Here is a 24,844-nt window from a genome sequence, read left to right on the forward strand (position 1 = left end):
GCAGCATTGTAAGATAGCTTCATGTATACCCCCAATGGCTTCCCACCCATTTGTCTAGGAATACCAAGAAGGGGCTGCTAGAAAAGGGTGGGGGGGAAAGGAGGCGACACACCAGAATGTCTTTTAAAAGCAGTGGCAGAGGTTAACCCAGGATGTTCTCTCTCCCCAGAAACTTTGCTGTGTTTCTGCAGGCACACAGTAACATATGCCTTTATCTAAAACCAATCTAAAGTGGATTTGTGTTTGTTATTTTCAGTATGTTATTTCAGTGTTGATACCTGACTTTGTGTCAGGCAGGCACTAGAGGATACAAGAATAGAAAAGTTAATCTCTAATCAATCCATTTAGTAGAGTTTACAGTTTGCTATAGGGAGAGGGGCATGTTAACTATTTAAAAATAAATGTGATGAGTGCTTGCAACACCGAAGAGATGAAGTACATCAAGAAGCCTACCTGAGGAAGTGCTGTTAGCAGAGCCTCAGACTGGGTTTTGGGAGTCGCACTCATCAGAAGGGTGTGCGGTGCTGATGGAAGGATTCCTAAGTATACCTGCAGACTGTGCCACTCTGGCCAGTAGAACTTTCCACAACAATGGAGATGTTCAGGAATAATCAGAAATGGCAATTTGGTCCCCATTCCCTATAGCCTCCTTTCCATCTTTGCTGAGAAAAAAATTGACCTCCAGTTTCAGTAATGGCTACCTTGAGCATTTCCCATGTGTAGACATGGGGTAGTTAGGCCTTTAGGTATATTGACTTACTTAATTTCACAGTTTTAAAGATGCTGAGGGCTTTTGTTCCCCATGTGTAAATAAGGGTACAGACTCCAGGACATTGAATAGTTGCCCACAGTCACAAAACCAGTTAGTAGTAGGGCTAACTTTGAAAGGGGTCTGAGCGGTGCCAAGAGGTCCTGGTTGTAGCTCCCATGTGAGGCCAACTTTGTGTGCTATGTGTGTGTCTGTTTATTGTGGGTTTTTGCATCCCAGCCCCCTTGGCCTGTTCACAAAGCATTATTGATGCCCCATGTAGGGCAGCCCCACTCTGCTGCCTGATCCTCAACTTCTGGGACATGTGTATATCTCCTTACGATCTACAGGTCCCTGAGTACTGACTGTCACAGGCTGCTGCGTCTTTCCTGTTGACTCATGTTTGGTTCCTCCAGTGAAAATTTTACTTAGAAAAATGCTGCCTCCAAAGTACTTGTCTGCCACCAAACCCAAGAAGTCTTGGGTTCCAGATGTGTATGAGCTAGACAGTGACTTGACTAAGGAGCCGGATGCCACCATAAGAGAAGGTGCAACTGACCCTGAATTCTTTCATCAGAGGTTTCGGAATTTCCTCTACGTGGAATTTGTTGGGCCTCGGAAGACGCTGTTCAAACTCAGAAACCTCTGCCTCGATTGGTTGCAGCCGGAGACTCGCACTAAGGAGGAGATTATTGAGCTCTTGGTCCTTGAGCAATACCTGACCATCCTTCCAGAAAAGATCAAGCCTTGGGTGCGGGCAAAAAAGCCAGAGAACTGTGAGAAGCTAGTTACTCTCCTGGAAAATTACAAGGGGATGTATGAGCCAGGAGGTGAGACTTTATAGAAGCATGTTGAGGCAGTCAGGGGAGTGTGAGCTCCCTGGGGTTCGCAGCCTCAGCACTGCTTGTGTTGGAGGCTTGATCATTCTCTTCTGGGGGGCCAGCTCGATATAGGACGTACAGTGACACCTCTTGCCCCTCTCTACCCACAGGGTGCCAGTTGCACTATCCCCCCAGCCGTGACAGCCACAACATGATGTTGCCAAATGTCACCTGGGAAGTAGAATGCCTTGGTTAAGGACCACCACCCCAGGGTGGTGTGAGAAGGAAGAGCAATACTTAAGTGAGGGTCTCCGTGAGGAACTGGTGAGCCCCTGTGGGCCTCACAGCCCTGGGCCTGGTTCCCTTTTGTGAAACAGAGGGTGTGTTATCCCAGAGAGGTATCTGTGGCTGCTGTTTAGAGGTGAGATGGGAGAGGAGTTGCAGTCACATTGCCCACCAAGGAGCAGTAGGAAGCTGAGGAATGAGAGGATCTGACCACTCTAGCTTGCTCTGGAGGGTGGGTAGTGTGGTGGGGGCAAGGACAGACTCCACTTGGAGGAGCTATTTGAGAACACAGGCAAGAGGTGATAAAGCATTAAGTCATTGTCTGGTGTCCTCTCAGACGACAACAACAGTGACCTCCACAGTGAAGACAGCATGAGCCGAAAGGGAGCAGAGTCCCCACCACCACGCTCCGCCTCTTCTTTCTGCAGTGAGTAACCCTGTCAGAATATGCCCCTGTTGGGGCATGCTTCCAGACTTCAACCTAGCTTCCCTTCACCAAGCCTGCCACGTGGCATGGAAGTACAGCAGTGGGCATGAAACCTTCAGTGAAGATAGCAGCTCCTTCCCCAGGGCCACTGCTGCTACTCACAGGTCTGAGGGGAAAGTAAATTAATTGATGACCTAAAGAGACATTTTTAATATCAAAGACACTAGTATGTGGCATGAAATACAATTTTCTTTTTAAATAATGAGACAGTATTTAAAGCTGTTGGAATTTGTAGCAGGCTGTTTGAAGGTATATCCACAGCCTCCCCACTGTGAGGGGCAAAGTTCATCACTACTCTCTCTAAAAGCTGATTTTTTTTTTGGCTAAAGGTTCTTCAGTGACCTTTTTAAAAGGAGGCTTGCTTTTGGGGAGGGGATGTGTTTTGTTGAAGTAGTGTAATGTGTCTATGAAGATTGTCAGGGGTGAACCCAACAGTAGAGGGTCTGATGTCATTGTCCTGAGTGTGGGCTTGTCTGTGTAGGAACTGGGAAACCAACAGAAGTGTTCGAAGAAGAATTAACCTCTAAGCCAGCCTTTGGAACTTGCTTTGCAATGTGCCCCACTTAGGCAAAGCCTCCAGCAATGGGTGGGGTTCCAGGTGTAGGGTAATAGGAAGAGCCCAGATCCTGTTAGGGAGTCTGGAGACCTCAGAGCGGGATCCATTTCCTTAAGGGAGGAGCAAGGAGAGTGTTCCTTTCCCAAGTGCTATGTGTGTACGTGGAGGGAGAGCACAGGTGTCCAAGCACTTGTTAACCAGTGTCTGGCTTTCTCAGGTGACCGGGACCGGGAATGGGACCAGGACTGGGACCGAGATCGGAAACGGGACTGGGAGCTAGACTGGGACCGGGAGAGGGAGCGGAGAGGCAGAAGCAGAGACCTGGAGTCTCGAGACCGCTGGCCATATACCAGGAATCCCAGAAGCAGTAAGTCCCACACTCTGATGTCCTTGATGAGTATGCAGGGTTAGACTGGTTCTTGTTCCTTCCCAATGCCTTTTCTCTTCCCAGGACTTCCTCAACGGGATCTTTCCCTTCCTCTGATGGAGAAAACAAGTTTTGCGATGGAAAGAGAGTGCAAACGTAGGGATTCTGTGATGGATTATGAGTCAAGATCCCAGGTATGCTTAGGCTTCCTCTCTTTCTGGAAAGGCCATCTTCCTTTCATGGCAGAAATGCCTTTCTTTACCGAGAGAGGGTAATCCACTCCCTGTAATTCATCCACTCCCTATAATCCCAGCAGGGATTGGGGCCAGTTATTCCCTGCAAAGAGCCCATGCCCTTTCCCAGAAGTGGCAAGTGGCTGGGGTGACTCCCATTTTCTCATTTATCCATGTAGTCAGAAGGAACACTTATCCGCTCAGCATCTGGGTCATGTGGTACTTTGGTCATGTCAGTTGTTCCCTATGGGGCCAGGGAAGCAGAACTATTCTGGAGATCTTTCTGGCCAACCCACTGTGGGGAGCCAGGGAAGTTGCAAAGCCATACAGCAAACTGGCAAAGGAGAGCAGAGGCTCTATAGCCAACGTGAGCTGGGTTCGAAGCCCAACTCTGCCAGCTGTTGGGTGTGCAGCCTCCAACCATTTACTTAAGCAAGCTGAACCTCAGTTTCCTCATCTGCAGGATGGATGTGGCGATTGGCTTAACAGGGTTGCTGGGAGGAGTGAGTGCGATTCTTATGTACTTGTGAAGTGCTTAATATGATGCCTGGCATGTGGTTGGCACAGCCTACCTGTCAGTGGTTATGGCTGTAACTTTAAGAGGTGATGTGCTAGAAAATTGGTGAAGGAAAAAAGGACTTGAGATTTGAGCCGACCTTTAAGAACAAAGGTGATGTACAACGTGGCATTATGAAGAGGAGCCATAGCATGGAAAGGGCTCTGAGAGGAAGGGGGTGGCTGAGTGTGTGGAGCCTGCATCTGATCTTACTATTAATAATAAGGACTTCCCCCATGTCGGGGGGTACAGTGGCGGTTGAGATAATTAGGATCCCTGAATGCCCTGGAAACTCTGAACCTTACAACAGAGAAGGGCATTCAACAATCCCACAAATAAGTAATAAGTTTATATATAAATACCATATATGACTGCTCGTTATACAGACTGCTGCTAAGGAAAAATTGGGGGTTATGACAAATTGTCATGGGGGTCTTGATTTAGATTTGAAAAGAAATATCTTGAAGGCAGTAACTTTTGACATCTGAAAGACAGGAACAGTTGGCTGGTTAAAGTGTTGTAGTCAGAGCCCAGGCAAAGGCCCTGAGGCAGGAACCAAAGACCAGGTTGGCCAGAACATAAAGGGCAAGAGACCCAAGATAGCCTGAGGCACGGGTAGGCCTGGTCACTGGTGTCCTGTAGCCAAGCAAAGAGCTCAATTCTATCCCCAGTGCACTGAGATATATTAATAATGGTTCCTGCAGTGGGATATATGATTTGGGATCAGCTGACAGAGGGCTTTGTATCTTACCCTGAGAGGTCTCTCCTTTGTCCTCTGTCCTGAAGGCAAGCAAGGATCCACAGGTGTGTATGAGAAGGAAGGATAGGGTCCAGATACTGAAAGCAGAGCTCCTGCAGCAAGAGTAACTGACAGGGGAGGGGATGTGGAAGAAGGTCAGAGGTGACTCACTTCCTCCAGGCCAGATGCCCATATGTCAGGGAAACAATTGAAGTTTGTGACGTACTTAGTTTGTTGCTAATTTTGCTGCCTTATTTGAAGAAACCAAAATGACCAAAATTTTAGGAATCTAGATTAAAAAAAAATCATAGACTCTCTCTTAAACTTGATGGTGAAAAAAGTCTAATTGATATGCGTTTGCCACCCATGTAGGTGGTCTGTGATGAATATCAGTGACTCCTGAGCACTGCTGTGCCAGATGGGAACTAAGTTTTCACTGTGATATGTGGGGAAATGAGAAATGTAAGTGTCCTTATTTTGGTAGTGTTAAAATTATGAAATAAAGGTGATAGATTAGTAATTGGCTATTGTCTTATTTTGCCTTTTAAATGCCCCTCCTTGATGGGAGCCTGGATGGCTCAGTTGGTTAAGCATCCAACTCTTGATTTCAGCTCAGGTTTTGATCTCAGTGTCTTTAGTTCAAGTTTCATATTGGGCTCCATGCTGGGTATGGTGCCTACTTAAAAAAAGAATGCCATTCTTTGACACTGAGAAGAGTACGCTCTAGGGCTGTCATCTAAAAGTCTAGAAGCCACTGATTGCTCCTAACTTAGTGTGGTAGGAATAGCAGCAGCAGCAGCAGATGTAAATTATATCTTGAGGATGTGCACAACAGAAAATCCTCATCATCTTTTACCAGTGTTTGTAGATCTCTGAATCACTAATGGTGTGGATTCTGAAAGGGAAGCTATGCCACATTGCTCTCTGGGCGGTGCTCATTCAGGTGGTACTTGACTGCATCTTGTACAAATTTAGATGCCATTTCGATTATATTGACCAACTGCTTTAGAGATGGCCACTTACATAGATTAACTTCATTTTAAATCAGAGCATCATTTTTCTTTCATAGGAACAACGTAGTTCAAAATTTAACATGCATTTATTTTACTCAGGCAAATGGAGAGAAGAATATGAAAAATAGCCACTTCTCTTTGCCATTGCCCTTGGGGGTCTGTCAACACCAGGCATGGTGACCCTTCTGATTCTCTGTGTCCATGTTCTTGACCTCATCTGTTCCTCTGCTAATCCCCCAAGTTAGGAGCCCTGGTTTCCTTCCTCTCACTACAAATGCATTTATGTTCCTACCCATTCTTTCCTTCACAGTATGATAAACCAGTGCTGGGACTTAGGAAGTAGTGTCACAAATCGGAACATAGCACAGCTTTTGCTATTGAACTTGCTGTTGGACAGAAGGAAATTGACACTCAGCAAAAATGATGCAGTTAGCTTTATAGGGTGGCAGTTGAACTGAGTTTGCAGTACCTCTTGGGCTATGTAGCTTGTTCATTGTTAGGAATTTTCAGCCTGGACCTAGAAAGAATTCCATTTTTGAAGCTCTGCTTAGTTTTGGTTGTGGTTTTTGTTTTTTATCATTGGATATTGGCAGTTGCATAAATGAAGCTTTCCTTTTAAATCCCAGTGTATGTGCCTGTCTTTCTCCATAGGAGATCCATCTAATTGTGCGCATACTTTTTCTGATATATTTTACATGGCTGTAATGTCCATGCTGCTTCTCAGAAACTAACTATAATAAATTTAATATCAAAATATCTTTTACATAGTACTATAGTAATTTACATTTTCTTTACATAATTTTTCTTGATTTTTAAACAACGCATCATGTTGCTGAAAATCTTCACCCACAATAGTGCAAGGCAGGTTGGTGCCTAGCTCTCCATTTTACAGATGAAGAACCTGAGGCTCAGAAAGTTTTCTGTTCCCAAGGTTGCATGGCTCATAAATGGTACAGTTTTCCTTTGACCCTTGAGTTTCCTCTGACTTCAAAACGTGGGCTTCCCATGATGCGTGTCCATCCTTAAGTCTGTCTCCAGGCCTTGGTGCAATACTCCATGGAACCACACCTCCCTGAGGCCAGTGACATCTTTGTGCAGCAGCGAGAAAAAGTCCCATAAGAAAAAAAAAATAAGAAAAAAAGAAAAAAAAAAGTCCCATAAGATCCTACACAGAAGACTCTTCTGAGTAATGCAGAGAATTTTAAAATTATTTTGAGATGTAGTTGTTAAATCAGAAGAGGCAGCTATAAAATGAAGGCATTCCAAGCTTAGAGTTCCATCTGGGCTATTTGGAACTTGTCCTCTGGAAGAGCTCACCATGTATCCATGTTGTACAGTGAAGGTGAGCACAGGACATAGTGGGACTGTAGACAGATGCCTACGTCACACTTTGTGACCAGATGTCTGCTGAGACATGCTCTCCTTCTGTCCCTGCACATGCTACACATGGTTAATGTTTGGCCTGTTGAAGCTCTCCCATTAATTCCTTTTCTCTGTGTCAGAGTCTTAACCACTTAGAGTCCCACCCAAACCCCTCTATAAAATCCTAAACTGTTCCTCTGCTGAACCTGTTTAGCACTTATTATCTGTACCCCACTTTATTGATTATTGTTCTCTAATTGTTTCATGAGTCTTTTCTCTCCAACCAAATTATAAGCTGCATGAGGGCAAGGAATATGTGTCATACGTCTTTTGGATCTTCCTCAGAGTATAGCGCCAAGGTAGGTACAAAGTAGGTCCGTAGTAAAACTTGCCTTGGATCACTCAGAACCCCAAACATTGTGAGCACTTTCTACATATCTTTGTATGTGTAGCACCCATGGTGCCAGAATTCTCTCTCAGATGCCCATAGAAAAACTCTATTGAGAGGTCTGTGTTTGGTATTTTAGGATGCAGTGTCATACCAGGACGTTGTGAACCTGACTGAGGACAGGAAGCCTCAGAACCCGATTCAGGACAACATGGAGAACTATAGGAAACTGCTCTCTCTTGGTAAGCAGCTGCTTCGGTCACGTACTCCAGACCTAGTCATTGGAGCTTCTCGTCACCTTTATTCTTAAAACTGTGTGATATTAGAGTTGACATTCATATATTTGGACTTTAAGGGTAATAAAAGAAGCCTTTGAAATATGTCAAGCAGAGAAGTAGATTGATGAGGTTTATGTTTTGAGAAATCATTCTGGCTTTAGGGGAAGAGTGTATTGTACCGGTGTCTCTTGCCACAAGAGTTGGTACTTTTTCTAGAGAGGTGACAGTAAAGCTTTTTAAATACATGTGTAGAGTGGGATCCTGAGTTCACGTTTGGACTGTCCTTGAAGTCATCTAGCTCTAGTTGTAGTGGGCAGTTGGCTGTGCAGGTCTGGTGCTGGGAAGAGAGAGCTGTGCAAGGCAGTGTAGCCTTCAGGAGCTCTGGTGTTCAGAGAACAGCTGGAAAAAAAGAGTCAAGGAAGAAGAGAACCATGGAGGCCAGTGAAAAAGAGGGTGTCAGATTTAAAAGGTGGTTACAGGAGGGTGAAGACGAAAAATGATGCACTGGATTTCAGGACATGGGTCATCCCTGTACATATTTCTAGGTGGAAACAATAGACTTAATTACAATTTTGGCTAGAATCAGCTGGGAAGTGAACAATAGGATGTTGAGCTGCACCTAGAAGACATTCAGGGAGTTGGGTGTGGGCCACCTCCTGTCAGTGGTTTGTAGGAAGGTAGGCACCATCTTATGGTAATGAATCTTATACCCAGCTTGACTATAGCTGTCTAAGTTGTAGGTCATATTATTCTTGTGAACAGGGGTTCAGCTTGCCGAGGACGATGGCCACTCGCACATGACACAAGGCCATTCATCGAGATCAAAGAGAGGCGCCTACCCGAGCACCAGTCGAGGTAAGCCCTAGGCAGACCACAGCTAGCAGCTACTTTGGTTAGTGAGACAGGAGCTATACATACATATTGGTAAATCTCTTACCATCATCTCCCAAGTCCCACTCTTATTCTGTGCAGGTGCAGGGACTAGGGCGTATTTACATTGAGGTTTCTTTCCAGGGCTGAAAACCACACCTGAAACCAAAAAGTTGGCCCATCGGCGGGGGATTTGTGAAGATGAATCTTCGCACGGGGTGATAATGGAAAAATTCATCAAGGATGTTTCACGTAACTCCAAATCGGGAAGGGCCAGAGAATCTAACGATCGGTCACAGAGGTTCCCCAGAAGGCCAGAAAATGACTGGAAAGGAGTTTCATTCAACAAGAGAGAGTCAGTGATTCAGGAGAGGGGCTATGAAGGGAATGCCTTTGGGGGAGGCTTTAATATGAATTCGAGTCTTGTTTCCAAAAAGAGAGTTCTTGAAAGGAAAAGGCGCTATCAGTTTGACACAGATGGGAAGGGTTCAGTTCATGAGCAGAAAGGCTATGCGCGGAAGAGACCTTTTGAATGTAGTGAAATGAGAAAAGCCATGAGTATGAGCAGCCTTAGTGCACCCTCCTTCACCGAGTCGCACCCATTTGATTTTGGGGCAATGCCCTATGTGTGTGATGAGTGTGGGAGGTCTTTCAGTGTGATTTCAGAATTTGTCGAACATCAGATCATGCATACTAGAGAGAACCTCTATGAGTACGGTGAATCGTTTATTCATAGTGTGGCTGTCAGTGAGGTTCAGAAAAGTCAGGCTGGGGGGAAACGCTTTGAATGTAAGGAGTGTGGGGAAACCTTCAGTAAGAGTACCACTCTTGCTGAACATCGGAAAATTCATGCTAGAGAGCATCTTGCAGAATGTAATGATGAGGAGTATGAGGAGCCCTTCATGCCTAGCCCAACCTTTAGTGAGCTTCAGAAAATATATGGAAAAGATAAATTCTATGAATGTAAGGTGTGTAAGGAAACCTTCCTTCATAGTTCTGCCCTGATTGACCACCAGAAAACACATGGTAGAGATGACAAAGATAATGAGCGTGGGGAAGCCTTTAAACCCAGCCTTAATGAGCTTCAGAAAATGTATGGTAAAGAGAAAATGTATGAATGTAAGGTGTGCGGGGAGACCTTCCATCACAGCTCATCCCTGAAAGAACATCAGAAGATCCATACTAGAGGAAACCTATTTGAAAATAAAGGTAAAGTGTGCGAGGAGACCTTTATTCCTGGTCAGTCCCTTAAAAGGCATCAGAAATCTTACTCAAAAGAGAAGCTCTATGATTTTAAGGATGGTGGGGATGCCTTTCGGCAAAGCTCAGACCTCAGTGAGCATCAGAAGATTCATTCTCGAAAGAACCTATATGAAGGCAGGGGGTACGAGAAGTCTGTCATTCATAGCGTGCCATTCACTGAATCTCAGAAGAGTCATACCATAACAAGACCACCTGAAAATGAGGAGGATGAAAAGGCGTTCACCATTAGCTCTAACCCTGATGACAATCAGAAGATTCCCACTAAAGAAAATGCCTGTGAGAGGAAACCATACGAGAGGTCTGTTATTCATAGCTTAGCCTTTGCTAAAGCTCAGAAAAGTTGCCACAGTGCAGTGGGGCCCAGTAAACCACAAGTGATTGCAGAATCTGCCACTCAGACCTCAGGTGTTATTGAACATCAGAAAGTCCATGCTGGAGAGAATTCTGAAGGAAAGAAATATGAAACATCTGTTATCCATACCTTAGCTGCTTTCAAACCTCCCAAAAATTGCAGTGGAAACGAAGTCGTTCAATGTGATGAGAAGGGAGAATCCTCCACTTACCTCTCAAATCTCTGTGATAAGCAACAGAAAACTCCTGCCAGAGAGACCCCTTATGAAGGGGCTAAGAGTAACAACCACAAGGACTCTGTCATACAAAGTGTATCCCGTATCGAACCTCAGAAAAGTCTTCCCAGTCAGGGGTCCAGTGAATCCTCTATTCCCAGCTCAAATGTCCGAGAACATCAGAAGGCTCGTGCTAAGAAAAAAAACATCGAGCATAGGAACTATGAGACCTCTGTAATTCACTCCCTACATTTTGGTGAACCTCAAACATTTCGCCCTAGAGAGAAATTCTATGAATGTCCAGAGTGTGGAGAATCCTTTGTTCGTATCTCCGACCTCACTGAGCATCAGAAGATTCACGATAGAAAGAAGCCCTCTGGAAGCAAAAACTATGAACGATCTGTAATTCGCAGCTTAGCCTCTACTGACCCTCAAACAAGTTACGCTGAACAGCAAGCACAGACAAGTTATGCTGAACACTCAAACTCAAGGCAGATGAGGTACCCCGAACAACCAGCACAGACAAGTTACACTAAGCAACCAGCACAGGCCAGTTACACTAAACAGCCAGCACAGGCCAGTTATGCCAAACAACCAGCACAGGCAAGTTACAGTGCACACTCAGTGCACTTGAGTTACTCTGAACACCCAGTGCGGATGAGTTATACTGAACAACCAGCACGGGTGAGTTACGCACAGCAGCCAGCACAGATGAATTACACTGAAGAGCAAGCACAGACGAGTTTTGCTGAACAGCAAGTGCACAACAAATGTAAGGAGTGTGGGGAATGCTTTGCTACCCTTGAAGAGCTTGGTGCACATCAGAAAATCTATGCCCGAGAGGAATTTCATGGTCGGAAGCTCTTTGGAAACTCTGTTATTCAGGGCGTAGGCCTTGATGGGCCTCGGCTGGTAGAGTCTCGGCCTGAAGAGCCTCGGCAGGAAGAGCCAGATGAACAGGATGAGCCAGATGAGCAAGATGAGCCTGAAGACACAATCTATGGATGTAAGGACTGTGGGCTAGGCTTTGCACATCGCGCAGACCTTAAGGATCATCAGAAGGTACATGGCAGAGAGTATCTCATCGATAGTCGTGAGTACACACATTCTGTGATCCATACCCATTCTGTCAGTGAATATCAGAAAGATTATATCGGAGAGCAGCTCTATGAATGCCCTGCATGTGGGGAATCTTTTGTTCATAGCTCATTCCTTTTTGAGCATCAGAAAATCCATGAGCAAGATCAATTTTATGGCCATAGAAGGTACGATGAGCCTTTTGTGCAACCCTTGGTCATTAACCCGCGGAGGCCTCGTGCCCCACAGAAGAATCCTCCTGCAGGAACATCTCTTCAATGCCATGTGTGTGGACAAGACTTCATTCATGGCTCTGTCCTTAGTGAACATATGAGAATTCATACTGGAGAGGATTTACCAGAGCAGGGCCAGAGAAGTGAAGATGCAGTCAGTCCAGGCCTAGCCCTCACTGAATTTCAGAGAAGCCAAACCGAAGAGAAACACTATGAATGTAAAACATGTGGAGAATCTTTCCTCAATCAAGCAGACCTTAGGGAGCACATGAGAATTCATGAGAAGGATGAGCCCTATGATTATGGGGCCTCCTTTGTTCACACCTCATTTCTTACTGAGCCTCCCAAAAGAGATTCACCATTTTATGAATGCAAGGACTGTGGGAAGTCCTTTATTCATAACACAGTTCTCAATAAACATCAGAAGCTTCATCTTGAAGAAGAGGAAGAAGAAGGAGCCCAAGAGGTGGAAGCCAATGTCCTTGTTCCACGAGAAGTTTTACGAATCCAGGGATCAAATGTAGAAGCTGCTGAGCCAGAGGTAGAGGCTGCTGAACCAGAAGTGGAGGCTGCCGAGCCTAATGTGGAGGCTGCTGAGCCCAATGGAGAGGCTGAAGGGCCAGATGGGGAGGCTGCGGAGCCAAATGGAGAGGCCGAACAGCCCAATGGAGAGGCTGAACAGCCCAATGGAGATGCTGATGAACCAGATGGTGCAGGGATTGAAGACCCAGAAGAAAGAGCTGAAGAGCCAGAGGGAAAGGCTGAAGAGCCAGAGGGAGATGCTGATGAGCCAGATGGGGCAGGGATCGAAGACCCAGAAGAAGAAGGTGAAGATCAAGAGATTCAGGTTGAAGAACCGTACTATGACTGTAGGGAATGTGGAGAAACCTTCACTTCCAACTCAGCCTATGGTGAGCACCTGAAAACCCATGCCAGGGTGATAATATTTGAGCCTGGAAATGTCTATGGGGAAAGCTCACACTACACTGAACATGCCAGCACCAGCACTAGTGACAATGATAGGGCAGATGACAAGTACTTCAAATGTGATGTCTGTGGGCAGCTTTTCAGTGATCGCCTGTCCCTTGCTAGACACCAGAATACTCATACTGGCTGAGAACACAAGTATAAAGGTTAGAAAACTTTCATTTAGAACTTGACCCTTACTAAACCAGATACTTCAAACCAATCCATAATAACGTCAGAAGGAAACTTATCTTGGCGTATACACACCTGACTTTTAACATCAGAAAACTCAGACTAGAAAGAGACCAAAGGTAGAAACTCCCTTGGTCTTAGCTCTCTCCCATCAAACATTGGTGTAGGCATATGGGAAAGCTATAGCACCTACTTTTCATCTGAGTAATCATATTGAGGGAAAACCTTAGAAGCTTTCAAGATTACAGAAATTGCCCCAGTCAACTGTAAATGACACTTCTGCAACCTATATATAATGTTCCCTGCAATGTATATAAAATAGCATATCATAGCAAAACAGTAGTCACATATATTTGGATTTATTATGATATACAGTTACAGTTTACTGTGCAGAGTACCTTACCTGGTACTCTGAATTTTTTTTTTTTTTTGGAGGAGGAAGAGAGCAACAAATTAGAATATATTTCTAAGTATCTTAGATTCTGAGAAAGACTTATTGTACATTTGAACCCCATCAGTATTGTTTTGAGTAATTGTGTTGTTCCTTACCCTTAAGTATTCCTGTAAAAGTGTAAGCATGAAAGGTTAAAGTGTCTTTTATTCTTTGCTGTTTGAAAAGAGAAGTACTTGGAACTTCCTCTTCAACCATTTTGTCTACACCAACCCTTTGGAACCTTATGCTTTGGAACCTAATGCTGTGTAAGCTTTTACAATATGTGGATTGGCCTTTTGTGACCCAAAGTGGTTGGTTGCCACATTGTACCTTGCAGTGATTGTCATGCAAAAATATTACAAGTTTGTTTTTTTTTAAAACCAACTTGATGTGTGTTTGATAGCAAATTTACAAAAGCTGAAACTTTTCCCTGTAAATGTTATGCTTTTGCCTTTAAAAAGTGGATTGCAACCATCACTAGATCACAGTAGTGCCTACTGATGATTGAGAACCAGAGGGAGAGGCTTTCATGTTGTAAATAAGGATGCAGGCTTACAACTTCCATCACTTCCTTTGTGCGCTTCCTGCCTTAAGAGACAAGTAGCAGTGTGGCTTCATTAGTATTATACTGCCACAAATCATTTTGCACCTTGGGTGCCCAGGAGCTAGTATCCTTAGAGCTTTCTATTGCTTAATTATTGTCTTCACCTGTCTGACCCTCCACCCCGTGTCTAACTTCCATTTTAAGAATTTAAAAAAAAAAAAAACTTTCTTTACAGTCAACTTAAGCTTAACATGGACTCAGGTTCCCCAGCAGCCTTAATTTGTTTCCTTATCATCTGTTCCTCCCTCTTTCAACCCTTCTAAGTATTTCCGAGCTACCCATTAGTGTCACATTTGTGTGATAACCTCAGTTTTCCACTTAATCACAAATCGACCTCATAGCTTGAGGTTTCCTGTGTCCTGTTCTGTGGACCACTTGTGTTCCTTTTGCTTCCCCTCCCCTTGCATAATGACTATTAAATTTTTTGGCTTTGAGTTGGCTGGAAAAAAAAATTTAAAAATGTAAGTGGATCTATAGATTAAGTGAGCAAAAGATAACAGCAGATAATTTGAGCAAGCAAAATTATTAATTCCCACATTGCTGGGGGAATGTGTCTAAATCTCACTCTCCTAGATCCACAATGGTTGGGGCTTGGGAAGTGTATGTCAGAGCTGCAGAGAATGCCAAAGTCGAGGGAGGTTGTGTTGAAAGCATGAAGTAGAGATGGGAAAGCCAAAGGGAGTCCTAATACATCACCAGATCTAGGAGGGTAAGGAAGCAGACAGAAGGAAACATGGAAAGCAGGGCTTTAGAAGGCCAGGTTAGTGGGAATGAACTGAGCAGGATCCCCTGGGCAGTTAAGAAGGGGCCTTTTCAGTGTAGGTAAGAGCCAGCTGCATACAAAGACCTGAGGTCGGAATAGACATCCAAGGAGCATTGAGGCCCCACATCACAGGAGGACCCTTTAGATGGGAACCAGCATTGATATTATTGGGGCGAATTTGGGTTTATCACTGTTGCCAGTATTAAACAACTTGCTTAATGTCAGGCTGTCCATTCCAACCTTATGTTAGTGAAAAATTAGGAACAACATAAATGCCAAACAGAATGATTACATGAAGGTATCCATGGGCTGTTATGCAGCTGTTTAAAAATGATAATCATGAAGAGTTATGTAGCAACATGGAAATATATTTACAGAATATTGAGTGGAAAAAGCAGGACACAGAATTATATTTATACTACAATTATAACTGATTAAAAATGTATGCTTATAGTCAAAAGCTGTTGTGTTGTTGTTGTAGGCTTATAGTTGAGCATTATTTTCTTAAATTCTTTGAATGTTCTTTATGGTAGTATTACTAAAAGGTTTATAATCACGTTTCCATTGTGAACATAATTTGAACTCATTATCAGACACTTGGAAAATACAGAAAAGTGGAGGAAAAAAATCCATATTCCAACCATCCAAAGACAAATACACTCTTCAACATCTTGTTTATTCTTGTTTCTGTGCACAGGTTTATAATTATAACTGTGTCAAAATGTGTATTCAAAATAGCTATTACATTATCTTTGTGGAATTATGGTTAAATACTTTCATCTTAATGTTTTCAAATGTTCCTTATAATAGTGTTCTGATAACAAAGTTTATTATGTTTGTTTCCATTACAAGCATAATACATACCCAGAGGAAAAATTGGAAAATGCAGTAAATTAGAAAAGAAAAAAGTCACCCATATACCCAACACCCAACAACTACTGTTAACATCTTGATCTATTTCCTCCATCTTGTTTTAGTGCACAAGCTTGTGATTATACTGGTATTAAATATGTATGCATAAAGTCTAAAAAAATATGGAAAATAATTAAAATAGTGTTGTCATTGTGGGATTATGGTTAAATATATTGTCTCAAATTCCTTGAATGACCTTTGGTGTTTGGTATTAAATCTTATGTATGTATTTCTCCATCACAAATGTAATACATACTCATAGCAAACTGGAAAATTCAGTAAACTAGAAGAAAAGAAGAAATTCATCCATATTCCCAACACCCAGCAACAGTTGCTGTTAACATCTTGATTTGTGCACCAGTCTATGATAATTAGGATGTTAATGAGAAGTATACATAGAGTTTAAAGATGGGAAGAAATATGGAAAACAGTTAAATAGTTGGGTGGTTGTTGTGGGATTATGGTTAAATATTTTGTGTTGGTTTCCTCAAATGGTCTTTATCATAGTGTTTTGGTAATCTACCTTTATTACATATATTTCCATTATAAACACTGTATGTATTCATTATAGAAACTTTGAAGTTGCAGAAATGTAGAAGAGAAACTCACCCATATTTTCACCATCCAAAGACTGTGGTTAGTAACATCTTGATATATTTTCTTCATCTTGTTTCTGTGCACAGGTTTTTGGTTTGTTAATATGGTTGTGGTTGTTCTATCTATCTGTAATAGTGTCGACAATAAAAATAAAGTTAAAAATAAGGTATGTGTCAGTTTCTTCTTTTGTCCATTCTAAGTGTTTGGGGTTGGTAAATAGGTTTTTTTGTTATAAATCCAAAAGTTTAGTGCCCCCCTAGGCCTTTTAAGTTTGGCTTACAGGTCTTACTCCATTTTTCAAAAACTCCTTCTTAGATATTTTAATACCACATAGTTCCACATTTTTAAAAAATTGTTTTAAAGATTTTATTTATTCATGAGAGACACAGAGACAGAGGGAGAAGCAGGCTCCTTGCAGGGAGACTGACATGGGACTCTATCCCGAATCCCGGGATCACACCCCAAGCCAAAGGCAGATGCTCAACCACTGAGCCACCCAGGCATACCACCACATTTTTTTTTTAATTTTTATTTATTTATGATAGTCTCACAGAGAGAGAGAGAGAGAGAGGCAGAGACACAGGCAGAGGGAGAAGCAGGCTCCATGCACCGGGAGCCTGATGTGGGATTCGATCCCGGGTCTCCAGGATCGTGCCCTGGGCCAAAGGCAGGCGCCAAACCACTGCGCCACCCAGGGATCCCCCACCACATTTTTAACTGCACTCTATTCCAGTAGTGTTTTTAAACTTGGTATAAACACAAATATATTTCAGTTACTTAAGTCAGCATTTTTAATCTCAAATATGAGATTCTTTCAAGCAAAAAACTATAAACAAAAGTGACCTCTTAACATAAAAATGTTAATACTGTGGTTTAGAAAATTTATTTTTTTAAAATATTTTATTTATTTATTCATGAGAGTGTATACACAGAGAGAGGCAGAGACACAGGCAGAGAGAGAAGCTCCATGCAGGAAGCCCGATGCGGGACTCGATCCCGGGACTCCAGGATCATGCCCTGGGCCAAAGGCAGGCGCTAAACCGCTGGGCCACCCAGGGATCCAAGAATATCTCTTTAAAAAAAAAATTGTGGGACACCTGGGTGGCTCGATGATTTGGCACCTGCCTTTGGCCCAGGGCATGATTCTGGGGTCCCGGGGTCAAGTCCCATATCAGGCTCTCTGCATGAAGCCTGCTTCTCCCTCTGCCTGTGTCTCTGCACCCCCCTCTCTCTTTCTCTCTCTGTCTCTCATGAATAAATAAAGTCTTTTAAATAAATAAAAATAATTTTTTTTTTGACAGAGCACAAGCAGGGGGAGCAGCAGGCAGAGGGATAGGGAGGCTCCCCGCTGAGCAGGGAGTCAAATGCGGGGCTCAATCCCAGGACCCTGGGGTCATGAGCTGAGCCAAAGGCAAATGATTAACTGACTGAGCCACCCAGGTGCCCATAGAATCTCTAAAGTGTCTATTCCTAACTCTTCCTGGAGGTTAAAAATTTTCAAAGGAGTCATTTCCCTTATTTTAACTTGACTTTACCACCTAAAACATCTCACACAATTTGGTAGGTTACCATCCCAGGTAAATTGGGAGGTAATTTTTAAACACGCCTGTAATTCCATTATGACCAGAGATTTTTGGCCAGGCTGCTAACTGGGTATAACTGTGGTTTGCATCCCAACAAATTTGGAATTGCTGTGTCCTTGACTCCATGACACAAAGGAGATGGTTATATACTTGACCCCTTATAATCCACATGTCACACGATTGAATTCTCCTTGAGATAAAATGTGGTTTTCATTTAGTTCTAACCACTCTGGAATTTGACAGTGGCAGAGTCCTGGGTTCTTTCATATTCTTAGGTTAACTTATTTGTATTAAATGAAAGTCCATTGAATTATGGTTATCTCTTGTAAAGTCTGATTCCTTGGTCACAGCTTTGATGACCCTTCTATGGTGAGGGGTATCAGCATAGTTCAGGGTGAGCTTCAGTTCTCTTTTAAGATTGATTTCCTGAAGTATATTACAAAAGGAAGTAGAGGAAGGGAATTAAGTGACAGTCATTTGGGATTGCGTGACCAGCATGTTCAGTCTTAAGGAATTCCTCCACTGTGTGTCACTAAAAAGTTAAGGGAGAGTCTAGGTAGCCATGCCCCAGCCTATTCCATGAAATTTGACTCCCCCCTGATCTCAACTGATTGGTGATCTTGTACTCCCAGTGTGCAGTCAGACTCAGATGATGTGCTACCTGATGGGTCATAGGTTGGGACTGGGTGTGCTGATGAATAAACAGGCCTGGAATAAGGCCCTATAGCTGGAGGGAAGCTTGGCCCCTGGTGCCTCACCTACCCCAGTACCTTGTGGATCCTGGCTGAACTGCCCACTTTGAGGTTTCCTAAGAACTCCTGTATCTTTAACCTTTCTCACATGAGCTGGCTTTGTTATTGTATGGTTTTTGCTGTTTTTACCAACCAAAAAAAAAAAAAAATCCTTTTCTCTTCCTGAAGACTACTCAGTTGTGTGGGTATGCCATAATGTCCTGCCCCTACCTCAGCCAAAGGCTGAGCCTGGTTCTGTTGGGCTCCCTGAGCAGGACACACAAGAAGTCATTGCAGTGATAGCATTTACTGTTATAAGTTCCTGTATAGATAGAGCTGTTCTGGTAAATGTCCTTGAGAACTGTTTAGTTTCTTCTTTGATTCTCTGGGTGACCCAGTATCTTAGTCTATGCCTTATTTGCTTTACTATCCAGTGTTAGTTGCAACCCAAAAGGGCCCTGATAGGGAAATTGATACCAGAGAACGTGTTGGAGATAATAAATCTGAGGGAAATGTGGGATACTTAGAATTCAGTGTTGGGTCTTGGGATGGGAAGCTAGAAGACCAAGGCATGTGGCAGTAAAATAACTAATTAGTGCCTGTGGTTGGCCTTCTGGAGTCTGTCATCTTCTTCCTGGGGTGAAGGGCTTAATAGCTGTCATCATAGACAAATTCAGAAGCTATGAGGAGTGTCCAGATCAGAGATATAGAAGGGTTTCTACAAACACCTTGATCCTGCAAGTCAGACTTACTCAGTTGAATTGGTAGCCTTGCTCTATTTGTAACATGAAAAGTTCGGGTGGCCCTAGGGAAATAGGATCCTGGCAGTTGGAATGATGGTGTGTAGGAGATTTGGAAAGATTGAGACATTCAAAGCTCCAACCCCTTTGAAACACTCCCCATTTTTTTTTTTAAGATTTATTTATTTATTTATCCAGAGAGAGGCAGAGACACAGGCAGAGGGAGAAGCAGGCTCCATGCAGGAAGCCTGACGTGGGACTCAATCCCGGATCTCTAGGATCACACCCCAGGCTGCAGGCGGCGCTAAACGGCTGTGCCACTGGGGCTGCCCACTCCCCATTTTTTTTAAAAAAGATTTTATTTATTTATTCACGAGAGACACAGAGAGGCAGAGGGAGAAGAAGACTCCCAGCAGGGAGCCCGATGTGGAACTCAATCCCAGGACCCAGGATCACAACCTGAGCCAAGGGCAGATGCTCAACCCCTGAGCCACCCAGGTGTCCCAAAACACTCCCCATTTTATCACTTATCTCCCACACAAGATAAGTTGAGGGGGTGCCTGTGGGAGGGGCAGCATTTGAAATGCTCTGTGATCTCCATGGTGGTGGGAGGAAACAGTATTGAAAAGGGGGCCGCTTCTCATAGGAGGCATGGCTGCTGTAATGAGATCCTAGGGGGAGTGGACATAGAAATTTGGGTTTCTTGATGCCCCTCCCCCAATTATTTATATAATAAACTAAAACGTAGGTTTGAAAAAGGTGGACAAGAACTACTCTACTGGAGTCATAACCTCCTTGAGTCAGTTTATAGACATTTAAGGGAGAGTCCAGGGACCTTTGAGGAAGGACTCTGCTATGACAATTCTGCCTTCCACCTAGCCTTCTGCAAAGGGACTTGCAGCCTTTTACATAGATAATCCATTTTTTGACAAACAAACCTCCCAAGGACTAGTGGATGTTGCACCTAAAGAAACTAATTATTGGGGATCAGAACATTGTGACTTGAAGAGAAGCTAAAAATATAACAGGCTGTCTGTGGGCAAGCCAGCTACTGAGAACTGGGCTCTGCACATCTTAAGCATTTGTTTTCAAGATCTTATTTATTTGAGAGAGCATGAGCATCGGGGAGGGGCAGAGGGAGATGGAGAGGCAGATTCCCTGTTGAGCAGGGGAACCTGATGTGGTGCTGGATCCCAGGACCCTGGGATCATGACCTGAGCAGAAGACAAACACTTAACTGATTGAGCCACCCAGGTGCCCTGGGCTCTGCACATCTTATTTACATCTTCCAAATTCTTCACTTGGTTTAAATCACTCCTCCCCTGGGAAGACATGAATGAGAAAGAAGCCAGGACTGGTTCTATATCCACCACACACCAGCCAGACCTCTGGGGGCAGGTGGATCACGCCGAGCAATTTGTTCTTGATTTACACTTTTCTTTCCCTGCCCCCGCACCCACCACTTCTCAACATCTGTGGGCTTGCACACACCACTTTTGTGCTATATGTAGCAGTTGTCAATCACAATAATACTGTGTAACAATCAACCATGAAACCTGAATAACAGTATTTGTTTCTCACACATCTAACTAAGATCAGCTCAGAATTGGGTGGGAGGCTCTGCTTATCTTAGTTGGGCTTGTTCTCTTGCTTGGGAATTGGCTGGTTGTCAGCCAGTGTAAGCTAGTTATAGCTGGGGATGTGAGGCTCTTAGCTACATGTCTCTTAACTTCCTGAGACTGGACTACCTCCTTGTGGTGGTAGCAGAAGTATAATTCAAAATAATCATCTTTAAGAAGGTCAGTGAGTTAGGGGTGCTGGCTGGCTCAGTTGGAGGATCCAGGGTCATAATCTCTGGGTCGTGAGTTTGAACCCCAAATTGGGAGTAGAGATTACATTTAAAAAAAAAAAAATATATATATATATATATATATAATTTGTTTTTAAAAAAGCTCACTGAGAATAGAACATGGATAGACCGTGAAATCAGGAAAATGATACATGAACAAACGGAATATCAACAAAGACATAGGAATAAAAAAATACAAAGATAACCCAAACACTGGATCTGAGGAATACAATGGCAGAAAAATATATGAGTTCAAAAGCAAACTTGATCAAAAAGAAGAAAAAAAAAATGAGTGAACTTGAAGACAAAGTCTTTCAAAATGATCCTGTCGGAGGAACAAAAAGAATGAAAAAGAGTGAAGAAAGCCTAAAGGACTTAATAGGACTTCATAAAATGAACAAATCTACACATTATGGGAGTCCAGGGAAGGGAAGAGAGTGAAGCAGAAAGCCATTTTAAGGAAATAATGCCTAGGGATCCCTGGGTGGCGCAGCGGTTTGGCGCCTGCCTTTGGCCCGGGGCGCGATCCTGGAGACCCGGGATCGAATCCCACGTCGGGCTCCCGGCGCATGGAGCCTGCTTCTCCCTCTGCCTGTGTCTCTGCCTCTCTCTCTCTCTCTCTCTCTCTCTCTCTGTGTGTGACTATCATAAATAAATAAAAATTTTTTAAAAAAAAGGAAATAATGCCTGAAATTTCCCCAATTCTGGGAAAGCAAATAAACATCCAGATTCATAAACCTTAAATAATTTTAAATAGGTTAAATTTTAAAAGGCCCACATCAAGACACAAAATAATCAAGTTCTCCAAAGCCAAAGAAAAAGAGGCTTGTAACAAACTAGATAGCCTCAATAAGACAGTCAGCAGATTTCTCTGCAGAAGCCTTAGAGGCCAGAAATAAATGGGATGACAGAATCATAGTGCTGAAAGGGAAAAACTGAAGAATACTATACCTGGACAAGCTGTTCTTCAGAAATGAAGGAAGATAAGACTTTCCCAGATAAGTCTTTCATCACCACTAGAACTGCCTTACAAGAAATGCCAAAGAGAATTCTTCAAGCTGAAATGAAGAAAAATACTAATTAGCAGTATGAAAACACATGAAATAAAACTCACTGGTAAAGGGAAGTATATAGTTAAATCAGAATACTCTATACTGTTATGGTGGTGGATAAATCACTTTCAATTCTTGTATAAAAATTAAAGGACAGGGATGCCTGGGTGGCTCAGTGGTTGAGAGCATCTGCTTTTGGCTCAGGCATGATCCCAGATTCCCAGGATGGAGTCTTGCATCAGGCTCCTTGTATGGAGCCTGCTTTTCCTCCCTCCGTCTGTGTCTCTGTCTCTTTCTGCATCTCTCATGAGTGAATGAATAAATTAATTAATTAATTTAATTAAAAGACAAAAGTATTTAAAAATTATAATGACAATAACTTGGGTAGTCCATATAAAAAGATGTAAATGTTGACATCAATCACAATATGCATGGGGGGGGGAGAGTAAAAGTATAGAGTTTCCTGTGCAATCAAAGTCAAGTTGTTCTCAGCTTAAAGTAGACGGTTAAAACTTGTTTTATATGATGTTTTATGTAAGCATCATGATAAACACAGATTTAAAAAAATAGGTACACAAAGTATAAAGAATAAAGGAATCAACGCATACCACTACATAGAATTATCAAATGACAAGAGAAGACAGCAAGAGAAAGAAAGGAACCAAGGAACTATTTTTTTTTAATCAGAAAACAGTTAACAAAATGACAATAATACGTCCTAACCTACCAGTAAGTGCTCTATTTTTTTTTTAAGATTTCATTTATTTGAGAGAGAGAGAGAGCATGAGCAGGGGGAGAGGCAGGGGAGAGGAAGAAGCAGACACCCTGCTGAGCAGGGAGCCCAACACAGGGCTCAATTCCAGGACCCTGAGATCACAACCTGAGCTGAAAACAAATGATCAACAGACTGAGCCACCCAGGTGCCCTTCAGTAAGTGCTTTTGGTGTAAATGGATTAAATCCTTCAATCAAAAGACAATAGCTGCTCAGGTAAAAAACAAAAACATGATCCAAATATATGCTGCCTACAAGAGACATATTTTAGCTTTAAGGACACACATAAGCTGAAAGTGAAAGGTTGGAAAAAGAGATTTCATGTAAACAAAATGGTAACCAAAAGAGAATACCTGTAGCTATTCATATATCAGACAAAGTAGACCTTAGGTCAGAAACTGTTACAAGAGACCAAGATAGTCATTATATAATGATAAAGGGACCAATTCACCAAGATATATTCACCAATTATATATGCACCCAACATCAGAGTCCCTAAACACATAGAGTAAATATTAACCAAATTAAAAGAAGAGACAGTAATGCAACAGAAGTAGGGGCTTTAGCACCTCACTTTCAATGACAGAAAATAAAGAAACAGCAGATTGGATCAGCACTATCCAAATGGACCTACAGATGTACAGAGCATTCCATCAACAGCAGAATAGACCTTTTTCTCAAATGTACACAAAACATTCCTCTAGATACATATGTTAGACCACAAAATAAGGCTTAACTAATTTAGGAAGATGGAAGCCACATCATCTATCTTTTTCAAACATAATACAAAACAATAGAAAAAATCAATGAGACAAAGAGCTGACTTTTAAAAATATAAACAAAATTGACAAAACTTTAGCTAGACTAAAGAGGGAAAAGGCTCAAGTAGATAAAAGTATAAATGAAAGAGGAGACATTATAATTGATAATCACAGAATTACAAAACAAAATTTTAACACTGCTATGAACAATTACATGCTATTAAGTAGGACAACCTAGAAGAAAATTTTTAGAAATGCACAACCTACCAAGACTGTATTGTGAAGAAAATTTGACCAGGCCAGTAATGAATAAGGAGATTAAATTGGTAATCAAAGAGTTTCCAACAAAGAAAACTGCAGGATCGTATGGCTTCACTGGTGATTCTACCAAATACTTAAAGAATTAACACTGATCCTTTTCAAACTCTCCCCAGTTCTATCCCTCCCCCACCCAAAAAAAGAAGGAACTAGAAGAAACCCTTCTAAACTCATTTTACAATGAGTTTTTAGCACTACCCCAATACCAAAGCCAAACAAGGATACCACAAGAAAACTATAGGCCACTATCCCTGATGAACAGAAGCAAAAATCCTCAATACTAGCAAACTGAATCCAGTAGCACATTAAAAGTATCATACACCATGATCAAATGAGATTCATCCCTGAGGTATTGGGAAAATTCAATGTCAAAATAATAAAGGCTACATCTGAAAAGCCCACAGCTCACATATTTAATAATAAAAAAGCTGAAAGCTTTTCCTCTAAGATCTGAAACAAGACAAGGGTGACCACTCTTACCACATCTATTCAACATAGTATTGGAAGTCCTAGACAATTGAGCAAGAAAAAGAAAGAAAAGGAATCCAAATTGGAAAGGAAGAAGAAAAATTTCTGTGTGTGTGTGTGTGTGTGTGTGTGTTTGCCATCACAGAAGAGAATATAGGTTCTAGCGATTAGGATGTGGACACCTTTCATCTTCAGGGAGCCATTATTCTACCTAAATTTTCCTCCCTTAGTTTGGAAAAGAGGGAAAGGACAGGGTGTTG

The 24,844-nt window shown here is 42.6% G+C and overlaps 1 protein-coding gene across 10 annotated transcripts in view; it reads left to right on the forward strand.

Moving 5' to 3' along the window:
• The window catches only part of PEG3 (paternally expressed 3), a 32,631-nt gene extending 16,157 nt beyond the window's left edge, over positions 1-16,474 (forward strand). For 7 of the 10 annotated variants that reach the window (XM_077913145.1, XM_077913156.1, XM_077913157.1 and 4 more), the window contains 7 exons: positions 1,099-1,578; positions 2,192-2,281; positions 3,115-3,264; positions 3,349-3,458; positions 7,695-7,797; positions 8,596-8,688; positions 8,848-16,474. In XM_077913145.1, coding sequence (XP_077769271.1) covers positions 1,185-1,578; positions 2,192-2,281; positions 3,115-3,264; positions 3,349-3,458; positions 7,695-7,797; positions 8,596-8,688; positions 8,848-12,959 — 5,052 coding nt within the window. In that variant the 5' untranslated portion in view covers positions 1,099-1,184 and the 3' untranslated portion in view covers positions 12,960-16,474. The remainder of the gene's footprint in view (positions 1-1,098; positions 1,579-2,191; positions 2,282-3,114; positions 3,265-3,348; positions 3,459-7,694; positions 7,798-8,595; positions 8,689-8,847) is intronic. The other 3 variants (XM_077913162.1, XM_077913164.1, XM_077913163.1) reach the window with 1 other exon arrangement.
• Positions 16,475-24,844: the final 8,370 nt, after the last annotated feature.

The sequence above is a fragment of the Canis aureus genome, chromosome 1 (assembly GCF_053574225.1).
Source record: "Canis aureus isolate CA01 chromosome 1, VMU_Caureus_v.1.0, whole genome shotgun sequence".
Lineage (NCBI taxonomy): Eukaryota > Metazoa > Chordata > Mammalia > Carnivora > Canidae > Canis > Canis aureus.